This window comes from Cuculus canorus, chromosome 4 (genome assembly GCF_017976375.1).
Source record: "Cuculus canorus isolate bCucCan1 chromosome 4, bCucCan1.pri, whole genome shotgun sequence".
NCBI classification, from domain to species: Eukaryota; Metazoa; Chordata; class Aves; order Cuculiformes; family Cuculidae; genus Cuculus; species Cuculus canorus.
Window position 1 is genome coordinate 25481954 of NC_071404.1, and position 13105 is coordinate 25495058.

Here is a 13105-nt window from a genome sequence, read left to right on the forward strand (position 1 = left end):
AAAAACGATTGTTACTCGTAGGTAACATGGATTAAGTAATTTACATACATTGGCAATACAGGGTTCAATGGTCTGGACGGTCCTTTTCAACAGGACTTTTGCAAGATCAAATGCTTGTTTATTAAGGTTCTGGAATAAAGAAAAAATAATAACAACTTAAAGAGACAAAGTATTTCAGATTATTTTAATTTTCCCTCCCAACCTGAAAAGACTGTGATTTTAGAAGGGCATGTTTTAGCACCAATCCATTTGTTTTCAAAGCTATCTAAGTTCAGTTATGTTAATTCCACAACTACAGAATGAGAAAAATCTCAAAACTAGTTTCACACACTTAAAAGACATCTAACACAAACTCATCATTTCCTCCACATTAAGACTTTGTCACTCCAGTTGTTACCTTTACTGTTGTATTCATATCTATAAAAAGTTTTCACAAGCAATCATACTAAAATTTTTGAAGAAACATTACATCTCTGTACTTTGGTAATTAACACGCACCAAATTTTTGCCACTGAAAATTAACTAGTGTTACTTCTATTTAAACGTAATTTTGTTTCTCCCCCTCACATACTCATAAAAGGTACACCTTGTAGTGAAGTTCAGCCCTATCTAGGGGGTAAAACTGCCCTGACTTCCATGGACGGTACGCTCCAACACAGCCCACAGAAAGCACCTTTGCTTGAGCAGTTAGTTGAAAACTTTCCAAGTAAATGCTTGGTTGCAACATAACAAACCTGAACACTGTTTTTATTACTCTCAAGGAAGATAAAGAATGTAGCCGCACACTTGAAAAACGTGACTGTCCAAATCTGCACAATATCCAACATGCAGTATCTCATCTCATCTAGGGATTAATGCAGCTGGGGGCAGGGTGGGAAGGGGAAAAAAACCCAACACTGGATTAGCTGGTTACCCTGAAAATTACAGATGACTGCAGACAAAATACAGGTAAAGCCAAAGGATGACTGATTCTTGGAAAGACAGGATTTGAGAATGACTCCCTCATGTTTTTTTACCTGATGAGATGACAAACTGAGACAGTTCATCAACTGATAGTAAAGCAAAACCAACAGCCAAAGGCTCAAACAAGCATCTCCTCAGTCACCACAGCACTAAATTCATATTTCATTATAGAAGACAGATAGCTATAAATTCTTCTCAAATTCAGAATGAAACAGGTTCTCTCCAAACCAGACCACGATTAAAATCTTGTTGGCAGGTATGTCTGTACTCAACTAAGCCATTGCCAACCTCATAGAGAAAATATATTTTATTTGGATCTTAAATACAGTTTCAAAGATTTCTTGCAATGAAGTTGTGCTGGGTTTTTCCCCTCTAGACAGGCCCACTAGAGCTAAAGAAAACCAAGACAAACCAAACAAAACCCAAAGCAACAGCCAACTAGCCCTCTGCTCCCCCGAGAGCCAAACAGCAAGACAGCCTAGAAAAGAAATATATTTATATAATAAACAACTATTAATACCTAATAAAAAATAGTAAGTCCGTTAGGAAAAAAAACACTGTTGAAGGCCCGGATTGGCCATGCTGTAGAGGATGTAGAAGAAAAATACTGATCCTAAATACAGGAAATATATGTTTTTAAGAAGTAACCTTGATAGCAAGCGTAAAAGAAGTATTCACTAAATAGCACTGAGTTTCAAATTAATAAAAAGAAATACATATTGATGTCCTAGGTGGTCTAAGCAAAATGTGATATACCATATTCCTATGAAAACCTGGGGTTTCTAGAGGAGAGCTATGCTAGCACAAAGAGAACAATGTACAGCAAAGGCACTCTACTGACAATGAATATATTTTCGATGCTGACGTAGACTCTACTTCATGTCTAGGCATTGGCTTATTTCTCTTTTTTATAACAGTATTGTCTTTCACAATGTAAGAGAGTTTAAAAAAAAGCCACCCCAAAAAGAAATAGACTACATTATCCAAAACACATATTTCAGCTCCTTTACAAAGGCGAACTTCCATTAAGTGTAACGGTCTAACCACACTGATACTTTCATTATGTCACAACAGAGAAGGACTGGCATTCAATTGCTTCTCACAGACATAAGAGTGTTGTTATTATACATTCTCTACAAGAAAACAGAGATATGGTGCTTCTGATTCACATACCTAAGGATAAACAATTAATATAATCAACAGAATTTCCTAAGAGATCTGTTCAAGAAAGAACATAATTACTGCAGTCAAACTCTGCCAGGCAGAGCAGACAAAGAACTTTCTGGGATTGGTTGGGGTTTTTTTTAAAACTACCATGGAAAAGCAGTAGTTTTAAGTCCTGTTGTTACAGGAAACAAACAAGTTAAAACTGACCAAATTACTGATCAAAGCATGATGCCAGGCACTGACTACAGCATACTATTTGCTCAGTCATGATGGCCAAATGCCAGTAAGGACTGGCCATCAGCCCTCTGAGATACTAAATATGCAGCACAACCCAATACTTGCATGAAGTTTACCTCCCTCTTTATCAGAGCCTTGCCGGAGAATTTCCTTCATTAGGCAAAATTATATGAGTAAGCTAATGATGATAATGCGAAAGGGTCGCATTCACTTATATTTTGCCTACGACATGTAGTCACAACACTCTGTTCAGTTCTAAACGTCTACCAGGTCTGTGCATCCTCAGAGCAATGCCTGCTGTCAGTAATAGCATCACCCAGCACCTGACATATGTATTTCCCATCCTCTATTTCTACTCCTCATCTCTACTGCCTATAACTGTTTAGAAACAACACACGAACAACAGCAGACCCTTTTTCTATTGTTAGGAATGACTTCCTGTTAGCGGTTTTAATAAGACATCTCATCGCTGCCAATAAAAACGGGTTTGTAGAATGCTATTCCCATCTCATGGTCACACCAGAAGGAATGTAAACTAATCTCAGACGGCAGACACTTTCATCCACCCATTGCTGAGATTTCACAAGTACATGACGATGCCCACTGCTTAGTCAGCCCTGTGCTACACATTTCCATTCATTCTCTCTCTTAAGGTAACCAAATTAATAATCCCTGCTTTTATGTGCTAATTTAACTTATGTAGTCATGGATGGAGCTGTTTTAATTTTGTCATTATTTTAAATTAATAAATGAACAAATGGAAACATGTACTTGGTAATCAGAGTGCAGTTCATTTACTGTAGCTCATAATTGAAACTAACTGTTCTCCACAGAATTTTCAGTAAGAAGCACAAGTATTTTAGCAGAGTAATTTTCCTGGTCAATGCAAGGCAACACCAGCCTGCATCTCAGTTTCCCCAATTTCACAGTTAAGAGAGTTGTGCGTATTCTCCTTTCAACTTTATTTAGCCATTAAGGTAAAGGTACTTTAAAAGCTCAACTACAAACCCAGTGACCAAGCAAGTCACACAACGAAACTGGGACAGCATCGATGACAGCTCATGAAGCTGACTGTAGAGGAGGAGTCTCTGAAACACCTGCCCAAGTAACTGTGTAGAAGGGCTAAGACAACACCTGCATAGCAGCAGCAATCTGCAAGGAACTGCTCACATCAGAGTCCTCTAGGAAGAGAAGGGGTGACTTACGAGTTAAATAGTAGCTGAACACTGCATCAGCAGAAAGACTATGGAAATCAAAAGGATAAGAAGCACTGAAAGCAACCAGCTAACAACAGTAAGTTGTTACAACTCTGGTAATAACTAGGTTTTATTAAAAGAAAAGTTTAAGAGAGAAAGATAGGGGTGGGTGGCACACACCAACTAGGGAGATGGAGAGGAATATGATTGGCAAGCTGAGGCAAGCAGCAAACCAGCAGAGAAGCCTTGAGGGAGTCTTTTTCCTTCCCCTTCTTTCTTTCTTTTTTTTTTTTTAAGTAAAAAAGGTACTTTGCATCTTTTCAATTAAAAAAAACCCACAACCTTTAAGATATGATGTTTTCCTATTACATTTGCCTGAAATCACTTTATTCCTGTTTCAGTACAGAGTTACTAAGGTGGCAAGCAGACAGAATCTCTTGATACCGAATAACCCAGACACAGCTAATGAACAGTACCAGGTAATTCTCAAAGGAAATTTCCAATCCTGTGTTACAAGGCTGGAGGGGGGAAGCTGTTATGATGGCTAAATAACAACCAAAAGGCAATAAAAATTACTGTTACAATAGTATACCACTACTATATTTTACTCTGCAGACCTTGTGTGCAGGAATGAGGTTAATCAAAATGGAGTCCAGCAGCTCCTGAGTTACTCCATCGCCTTCCATGATGATAGAACTCATCAAATCCAACATATGCATTTGTACCTTCTGGTTGTGGCTATTACTGAAATGATAAAGAATATTATTCATATTAATTTTTCAGACCCTGACCAATATTAACAGATATTAAGAAACAACGTCTAATGCTGCCCATCTTGCCCTCCCTTACACTCGCCACACCTCAAAGCACAAAACTCTTATGTGCCTTTCCTCTCTTATAGAAAACTTAAAAACCTAGAACACCATAGCTTCACTTTAAGGAGTGAAATGAAACAAAAAAGAAGAAAATAGCAAGCATGGAAATACAAATGTAGAAAAATGAGCCAAAATTAAGCATATGATTGTAGAGTGGACAAGAAATTTTAAAATATGTCTAGTTTTGGACACATCCCCCTCCATACTGTCAGTAAATTGCACTTATTTGCTTTCCCTGTATCTACTCGTTTAGAGAAATAAAGACTTTTTCTATTCAGACATATTCAATTGTAGACTACGCAAAGACTCAGTCTACCCCCCAAACTGATGCTATTTGACAATTTAATATAATTGAAGCAATTCAACTTACTTGATAACTGAAAAAAGAGTCCTAAAAAGCTGAATAAAAATTTCATTGCAATCTTCCAACTCAAAGCAGATGTTGTAAGATTTAACCCAAGCTAAATTCTAAAACAAAAATAGGATATTCAGGATATTACAACTTCACATTTGGTCACATAAATATAATCATGTTAGTTACATTTTCTCTATGTAAGGAAAACTATTATACAACAGATTGTAACCCCTTTGGGGAAAAAGACTGGATATTTGCTTTGCATATATAGAGCTCTTAAAACAAGGGGGCTTTGCAATACACGTTCAAAAAAAACCCCCTAGATATTGAACACACCAATTTCTTACGAATAAAAATAGTTTGACATAAATTGTTAATATGAGTCCGTATATCTAGATTTTTTTCCTTCATGCTACAAAACAATACAGTTTTAAACACCAATAAAGATTTACAAACAAGATACTGTTTCTAAATGCACACTGATAAAAACCCCACACTTCTTGTCAAAAGTAGGCTTTTCTAATGTTTTAAAACCAGAATCTTATATTCTTTCTCCAATCATCAAAACAAGCAGATTTGCATTTTTAATCGGCATTTGAATTTCTCTCTTTGTGAGGTAATACAACCCTAAGTGTGTTTGATATCAAAAGCAATGTACGGAATCGTAAGACAAAGGCTAAATATTAATGAATACTAATCGTTTTAGTATGCTCAACTACAGGCTGCATGAACTTATTAAACAGAAACAGAATTATAACTGCTAAGAGAAGCAATTTATCGAACTTTAATGAACCTGGTTTTATTCAGAGAATAAAAGAGATTTCCAGGCATACTGGCACACGTGGAGAAAGACTGATTACATTTGTTAGGGTTACAGAGCAAGTATTATCTACTGAAAGTCACAATTATTGCGTTACCTCTAACAAGTAAAAGTATCTGTTAAATTGAGGGCTCTTTGTGTCCTCCAAGCCTTTTAGTTGTCTTGTAATAAACAAGAATATGTCCTGTCAAAAAACAATAAAGTGTTTACAAGCTTGACTCAGTAGAGAGTAAAAATACAACCCTTTAGTAGTGACAACTACCCATATTTACAAACACATGATATGAGAGCATTAAATTGTCTTTTCTAGGCACTGACAGAAAGCTATCACCAACACAGATACTGGTTATCTGGTGTTCCTTTACACATTTCTGGCCCTTAAAGTGTCACACTGACTCATAGGACTAAAGCAACATCTCTTTAATAAAACTGAACAACAGGATAAATGCGAGTAAAAAAAAAAATCACTTGGACATTTTCTGTTCAGTTTGGGGTTTTTCTTTTTAAGGGATGGAATTAAGTTTTTTCCCCTCAGTAAGAAAACGAGGAAGTAAGAAAGCCTTTAACTTATAAAGCATTTTTACCTTAAGTTTGTCATGGGAAGTATATGGAGCTTCAGGAGCATATATACGAAAGATATCAGCCAAGCAACATGCTACAAGGAGGCGCACATCTTTATTGGGATTCCTGAGGAAGAATTCAGATGCAAGGTGCAAGGCTAATGGGAGATACTGCTGCTTCTCATCCTCTGAGTCCTGGTCCATATCCATGAAGGTTTTTACCACCATCTGAAAAATACAGAAAAAAACCCCCCAACTGAGTGCTTTCTGCTTTTATTCCTAATTTCTAAACAACACTTTCTAAAAGGATGCAATGCAGTCAATCCATGTTTCATTGCATAATAACAGTACTACAATCTTTTTATTAGGACAAACATCAGAAAAAGAGAAATGGTAATCTGGTACTTAAAGGCTTACTGAACTTGTATTTTACATTAAGACACTGACAAATGCTTTGCAGTTCTTTTGATGTTCACAACAGAAACTGCTGCACAATCATGAAGTTGGAGATGGCAGTGTCTCTTTCTCAAAGAAGTCTCAGACCACTCCAAGTGAGGACCTGCCTCAGTATGGACAGCATGAGGGGCTGCAAGCCATTTGACCTAATGTAAAGGCCATGGTATAACATAGTTGCTGTAACAGCCATGCCAAGACTTTAGAGGAGCCTAAGAGACCAGTCTCGTGCTCTGCCTGTATCAAAGCACAGAGCTGGAGAACTACTTTTCATACACTCAATCCTTTCAACTGGTTTAAACAAACTAGATACCAGCAAAGAATTTAATCTCTCAAGTAAAATACACCTTACACTGCCAATCTGTTCTTTCTGCATACTCAAAATTGCTTCTATAGCTTTATGTATACAATGAAAACAATCAATTATTTGGTTTCCTTAGTGTAGCATAGAACTACTGATTCCTATGAAATGCCACTAAATTTGTTTTATTTTAAATTATTATACAACCTCAGGTAATGGAAATATCTCAACATAATCATTTGCCAAAACTGAAAGTCAAAATTTTAGTCTGAAGAAATAAAAGGTTGCAGTTTTGACTTTTGGTTAAAGCATGACTTCTAGGATGTCAGCACAGAACTGGGACATGTGCTACAAATTCTTACTATAACCTTAGTCAAATTGGTCTTTGTGTCCCATTCATCCATGTCACCTGAGCATTCTCAGAGTTAAGATTGTGAAGGACAACCATATTGCATACCAGTAGGATTTAGTGTACTCGCTACACACACAGTATATAAAGTACATACATTAAAGAGATACAAGAGAAAACACAGAATGATAAATCTTGGCGGGTCAAATTTGCCTCTAGAATATTTACAGTAAAACACAAAGGAGATTGACCTCACACAGCTAAATATATATCTCTTATTCTTACCACAATTCTTTTGTTATCATGTCATTTGAAGGATACCAAGGTTGTTCCCCCATTATCAATCACGCTCTGCTTCCAACATGAAAGCACAGTCTTTCAGCTTTATCTCCTCCTTGAATTTTGGAAGCCACTCTTAAACTCAGTAGATCTTATAAATAAAAATACATGTTTGACAGCAACCTGTCCCACATCACATTACTTGGAACTCCACCTCAGTTTCTATAAATGTACAAGTGCATTCCCTCATGAAGCAACTTCTAGTAAAGCAAAAAATCAAGGAAGAAACAGAGGAAAAAAAACCCACAAATCAGAACATAAGAGACATTTTCAGACATAGCCCATAAAACTCAAAAGTCCACCTGCACTGGCCTGTCTCCCTGAAAATATTTGTAAGCACTATTTTGAAGTACTAGCCGAAATGAAAAAATCACCCTTCTACTGACAGCATACGTTTGTCTGTCAGTGTCACATAGCACCTATCCTTCCTAGACACCAGAATTAAAAAACAGAGATAACACACTTCAAAACTTACCAGATTCTTTCAATAAGGAATGTTGTGGGTTTTTTGTTAAAAAACCAACATGATGTAAAACCAAAAAAACCACACTGCGCTCTCTCTGCTGGCAGGACAAAGACAGGGCTTGACCTGCAACATGGGATTCGGATAACTATTACTGAAGGCTTTAAGAACAGGTTAGAAAGGACTATAAGATCTGTAGATCCTGTCCTGGAACCTGGTAACCATATCTGTACCAGACAAACTAAAGTTCTTTCCAGTTTTTTTACTAATTATCTAGATGACGTATACAAGAGATCTTTTGATCTTTCTCATAAGCGCAACATCCTTTCTCCCTATGCAGATCGTAAGCTACAGAACCAGAATACCCTCCAAGATTCAGATCTCTCTTCAGGTTCTCATATTCATAGGATAATACATATAAATCTTGCGCATATCCCTTCTCCGCTATGTCAAAATCGGACATGGCAAGGCAGTATGGTGCTGTGAAAATTCACACAATTTCCCCCTTCAGAAACAAAATTTTAAGATATTCTGGTATTAAAGTAATTAAACTAGTCTTTGGCACAGTCTTGCCTGATTGAAAGCACACGCCTTATGCGTTTTCCTATGTTGCTCTCCTACTCAGAAGGAATTACCAACAAATATCCATAAAGCCTCATTCTATTTCCCTGCAAAGCACTCCTTGGTATTTCTTTTCTATTACACTTGGGCAGTAATTGGGCCATTGGCAATGTGCAACTGCTGTTTAACATACCGATCTATGTTTCCTTCATTGTTTCCTTACAGTCCCATATCTGCCTGTATTTGTGTGTTGTCTTTTGTTTTATAAGATCCTCAGGGCATGGCATGTTTACAGCATGCACAAAAAATGAACAAAATACTATCTTGGTCTTCATCTAGGATCCCAGATACCAAAGCAATACACATAATGAATAATATGTATGGGGTACACAAAATATATAATATCATGCAAATAATGAAAGTAATATATAAACAAACTACAAAGGGTTATACCATGGTTAAAAGCATGGTGCAAATTCTTGCTAGTGGCAGGACACATATAAGATTAGGGAAAAAGTAATTAATAAAGACTTGCATTTAAGTACAATCCATAAATTTGTTGGACACTGTCATCATAGTTCAAAAAAATAATTCTATACATTTATGGAGTATATGTCATCAACTATACCTAAAATCCCACAGCCTGGGAGTAGTCTCTGTAGAAAAACAAATACTGGCACTGATTAAAGTATTACATAATATAATCATTTCCAAATACCTGCTAATCTACATATAAGACTGATTGTTAAACTAGAAGAGAAAAAAAGAAGTCCAGACATTAAGCATAATATACGCTCGGCTCTTCACACTAGCTAGAATGCCAATAACTGGCTGAGAATTCCGCCAGTTATAGGACTGGTATGCCTGCCCCTCTAGCACAACTGAAAAATCAGTTATCAAGCAACAATCAAGAGAGCAACTTAAGTTTTAAAAGTAACTCTGTGTTTGATGAAGTCACTTGTTTGTAACAGAACTGCATATCCTCAAGTACAACACACTCATCAACAACTTCCCATGATTTCCTAGGGTGCATCTGTCTTTCTCTCCTCAGTGATCCTGCCTTGTTTCCTCTAAGGCAGGAACTTCCTTACCCTCCTCCCCTCTATCGCACTTAAGACAAAGTCTTGGTTTGGGACTATAGCTGGCAAATACAACCATAATACAAAGCAACAAAATGACAACATATTGCAAGTTCTTCTCTGTATAAATGTCTAACAAAGAAAAGCTACTTCTAATCAGCTAGGACTGGTAGGTGTTACATGGGATACATAGAACCAATAGAAATATTAACATAGAGAGTGAAGCCTACTTATCCAGTCCTTCCCAAAAATCTTTCTTAAACTGCATTGTAGTCGAAGTTCCCACTCTCTGCACACAGATTTCTAACAGAAAATGTAATGGACTTGTAGGATTTCTTAGACGAATATAACAATAACAACAACAACAGAAGTATGCAAGTTGCATGTTGTCTAATAAACACTGGTAACTTATATGCAAAAGTTACACTGCCTTCTGAAGAATTGCTCGTAATTGGTTCAGAAAGACTTTCATAGTTAAATCTTTTAGCCATATCACTGCAATACCAGTATTTTGACACCTAGAAACTGATCTCATAAAGGAATCTGCTAAAGAAACTGAAAACCCAAAATAAACTCTACATACACTATAGGTCCAAATAATGATAAACTTTAAATTCTTTTTAAACCCAAACTGGAAACCACTCATATAACTAGTGACATACGTAAGCACAATGCTGAGGGAATATGACAAAGCAAGTAAGCCCCCAAAAATTCAAGGCAGTGTTTAATATTTCATTGAACCAGAGGGAAGAAAAAAATACAATGGCAGAGGAGATGTGAATTGCTACCGACAGACAGATTTTAGCATAATACTTTTTTCAAGAATCTGAATGTTAAGAAAATCTACTTCACTAAAGTTATTAACATTAAGCTATGCTATTAAAGGAAATTGTATCCAAGATTTCATGTGATCCACCCTAACTACCCTTGTTCTAATTAAAAAAAAAAAAAAAAGAAAAAAAAGGCGCCCCAAACAAACAAAAAAATCCCAGTCCAATTCCTCTTTGTATTAAGGTTTTCACTTTAGCTCTAAAGGAAGTTTCAATTTCCCAAAGTTTTGATTCAACCAGTACACAAAAACTTCTCTAGCAGAACAAAGTAGTTATTTCAAAGTTAAATATTATTTATTATCATGCTAAATCTTTTTATTCCAGGGAAAAGTGATTAAAACATAACAGGATCTCACTAATTCTTCAAATTACACCACTGTTGTCTAACTGAAGTCTTCCTGCACAGTAAAAACAACCCAAGCTAAAGCAGTAATAGTTTATAGAAAACCCCACAGTAGCTTCCACCACAGAAAATTCTAACTGCACACTGTGCAAAAAAGGGACAGAACAGTATTATTTAAATATATTCTTTTCTAAACAATTAAGCATTTGATTTAAACACTAATTGCTAGCAAATGTAAACAAAATACATTTACAATTAAATTCATTCTGCATTGGTTTCAATTTAATGCATCTCCATTAAGTTATCATACTTTAGTTACCTTGCAAAAATAGAAGTGTTAAAACTATTATAGAAATTTTCATTATTGCCAATTTTACTGCAGTAACTTTAAATTCTAATTATCAGATCGTGATTTCACTCTTCCAGGCTCTGCAAACATTTAGGTGAAATACTCCTCTTGTAACACTGGTACAGAAATGCAAACGCGCTCGTTCAACCTAGCGTGAGCAAAAGTTAAATTAAGACTGCTAAGGCACTCTAAGCACCTTATGAACATATGAAAAAATGAAAGAATTTAAAGCTTTCAGGGAGGCGACTGCAAACAAACATACACTGTGCCAGCCAGTCACTCTGGGATAGTCTTTCACCCGCAGAGAGAGAAGCACATGGATCATGACTGAATTCAAGCATAGATGTCTGTGATGACATCCACAGATGTCAGCCCAGGTTTGCCCTGGAATTCTCTGTGCTGACTATGAAACCGGCTCAGTGTGACTTGATGCCTGAAACAAAGTGAGATGAACTCTACCTGCAGTTGCTTCTGTCAGCCTTTCAATTTCATTGAAAAATACACTACAGGTTGCCACAGAGTTCTCTTCACAGTCCTTCCACAACTCATAAGCAATTTACATGTGGCCTGTTTTCAAAAACACTAAATCAACATAGTAGCCTGCCCTTATGTGACTCAGCTACATGTGGCTCTTGTGCAAGATCTATGCCTCAGACAGAAATACTGACTTCAGTTCTTCAGATCCTGGTTTGTGTTTAGTGAGTATGTAGATATAGGTGCATGTTTGTTGGATTGTGAAGCTCAGCAACTGCTGAAACATACTGATGATTCCAGTATGACAGGGAGGAGAGCTATATAAACACAAAGAGAATACGGTCAAGTGGTACAGGTAGAGCAAAGACTCAAACCAGTGCTTGACAAGAGGAAGTAGCAGGCAGATGTAGGAAAGCCTTGGCGCAGTTGGAAGGACAAAGACAAACCTCCAAGCTAGTCACAGCATGGGGAAGGTGTGTGCGGGTTACACTTGTTTTTCTATTCTTTCAACAGCTTGTTCACAGTAAAACTTAACCATCTTTGGCTTGAAAAAAGAATGGGGAAAGATACTGAATATTTAAAAATTTACCTTGCAATCACTGAAAGAAGAAATTTAACAACTGAGAGAATCTGTTACTGTTTACTGTTATAGGAGTAACATTAGAATATAACACTCACTATTAAGATGAAATACAAAAGATATTTGGAAGTAAAACTTCCCCAAATTAATGTGAGCCCAGCTGATTCTTTCAAAGCTTGGACAGCCCAAGGAAAGATGTCACAAGAAGGCTGAAATCAAAGTACACCTAAATGCTGCTACTTTAAATTTTGCCATCAGAGTGTTCTTGCATTTTTTCCCCTTGCATGGTTTAAGCAGCATTATGGGTGACCCCGCCCATTAGCTATTAACAATAAATCATGTTCTTTGACTAAGACCTAACTGTAAAACACAGCAAAATCCACAAAACTGTATCCAGAAAAAAAATACTTCTAAATGGTTCAGATTTAGGATGAGAAGTGTTGGTCTCCTTTGGATGTATCAGCTGGAACCACCAAACAAACATGGAAAAATGGAAATTACTGTGTGGATAGAAATAAAAATAAAAGATCTCAAAATATTCAAATCATGAGGACCAGATGATTGTTGTTTCAGAAACTTTACACATCTGATAAAAGAAATCACAAAACTCAGCATCACAGGTTTTGTTTGCTTTTCTTAAAACCCCAAACAAACAAATAAACTCCCTGAAAAAAAAAAAAAAAACAAACCAAAAAACTAACAACAACAAAACCCACACACAAACTAATACCCAAACAAGAAGAATACGAACTGGCCAGAAATTAACAACTGTTAATCTAAACATCAAGAAGGAAGATCCTGCTATCACATG

The 13105-nt window shown here is 36.5% G+C and overlaps 1 protein-coding gene across 2 annotated transcripts in view; it reads right to left on the bottom strand.

Annotated features, from left to right (window-relative positions):
- Positions 1-13105, bottom strand: part of PDS5A (PDS5 cohesin associated factor A) — an 85158-nt gene that overhangs the window by 44920 nt on the left and 27133 nt on the right. For both annotated transcript variants that reach the window (XM_054065215.1, XM_054065216.1), the window contains exons 3-7: positions 6198-6401; positions 5711-5797; positions 4809-4906; positions 4181-4307; positions 49-129 (exon numbers count right to left, since the gene is read on the bottom strand). In XM_054065215.1, the coding sequence (XP_053921190.1) occupies positions 49-129; positions 4181-4307; positions 4809-4906; positions 5711-5797; positions 6198-6401 (597 nt within the window). The remainder of the gene's footprint in view (positions 1-48; positions 130-4180; positions 4308-4808; positions 4907-5710; positions 5798-6197; positions 6402-13105) is intronic.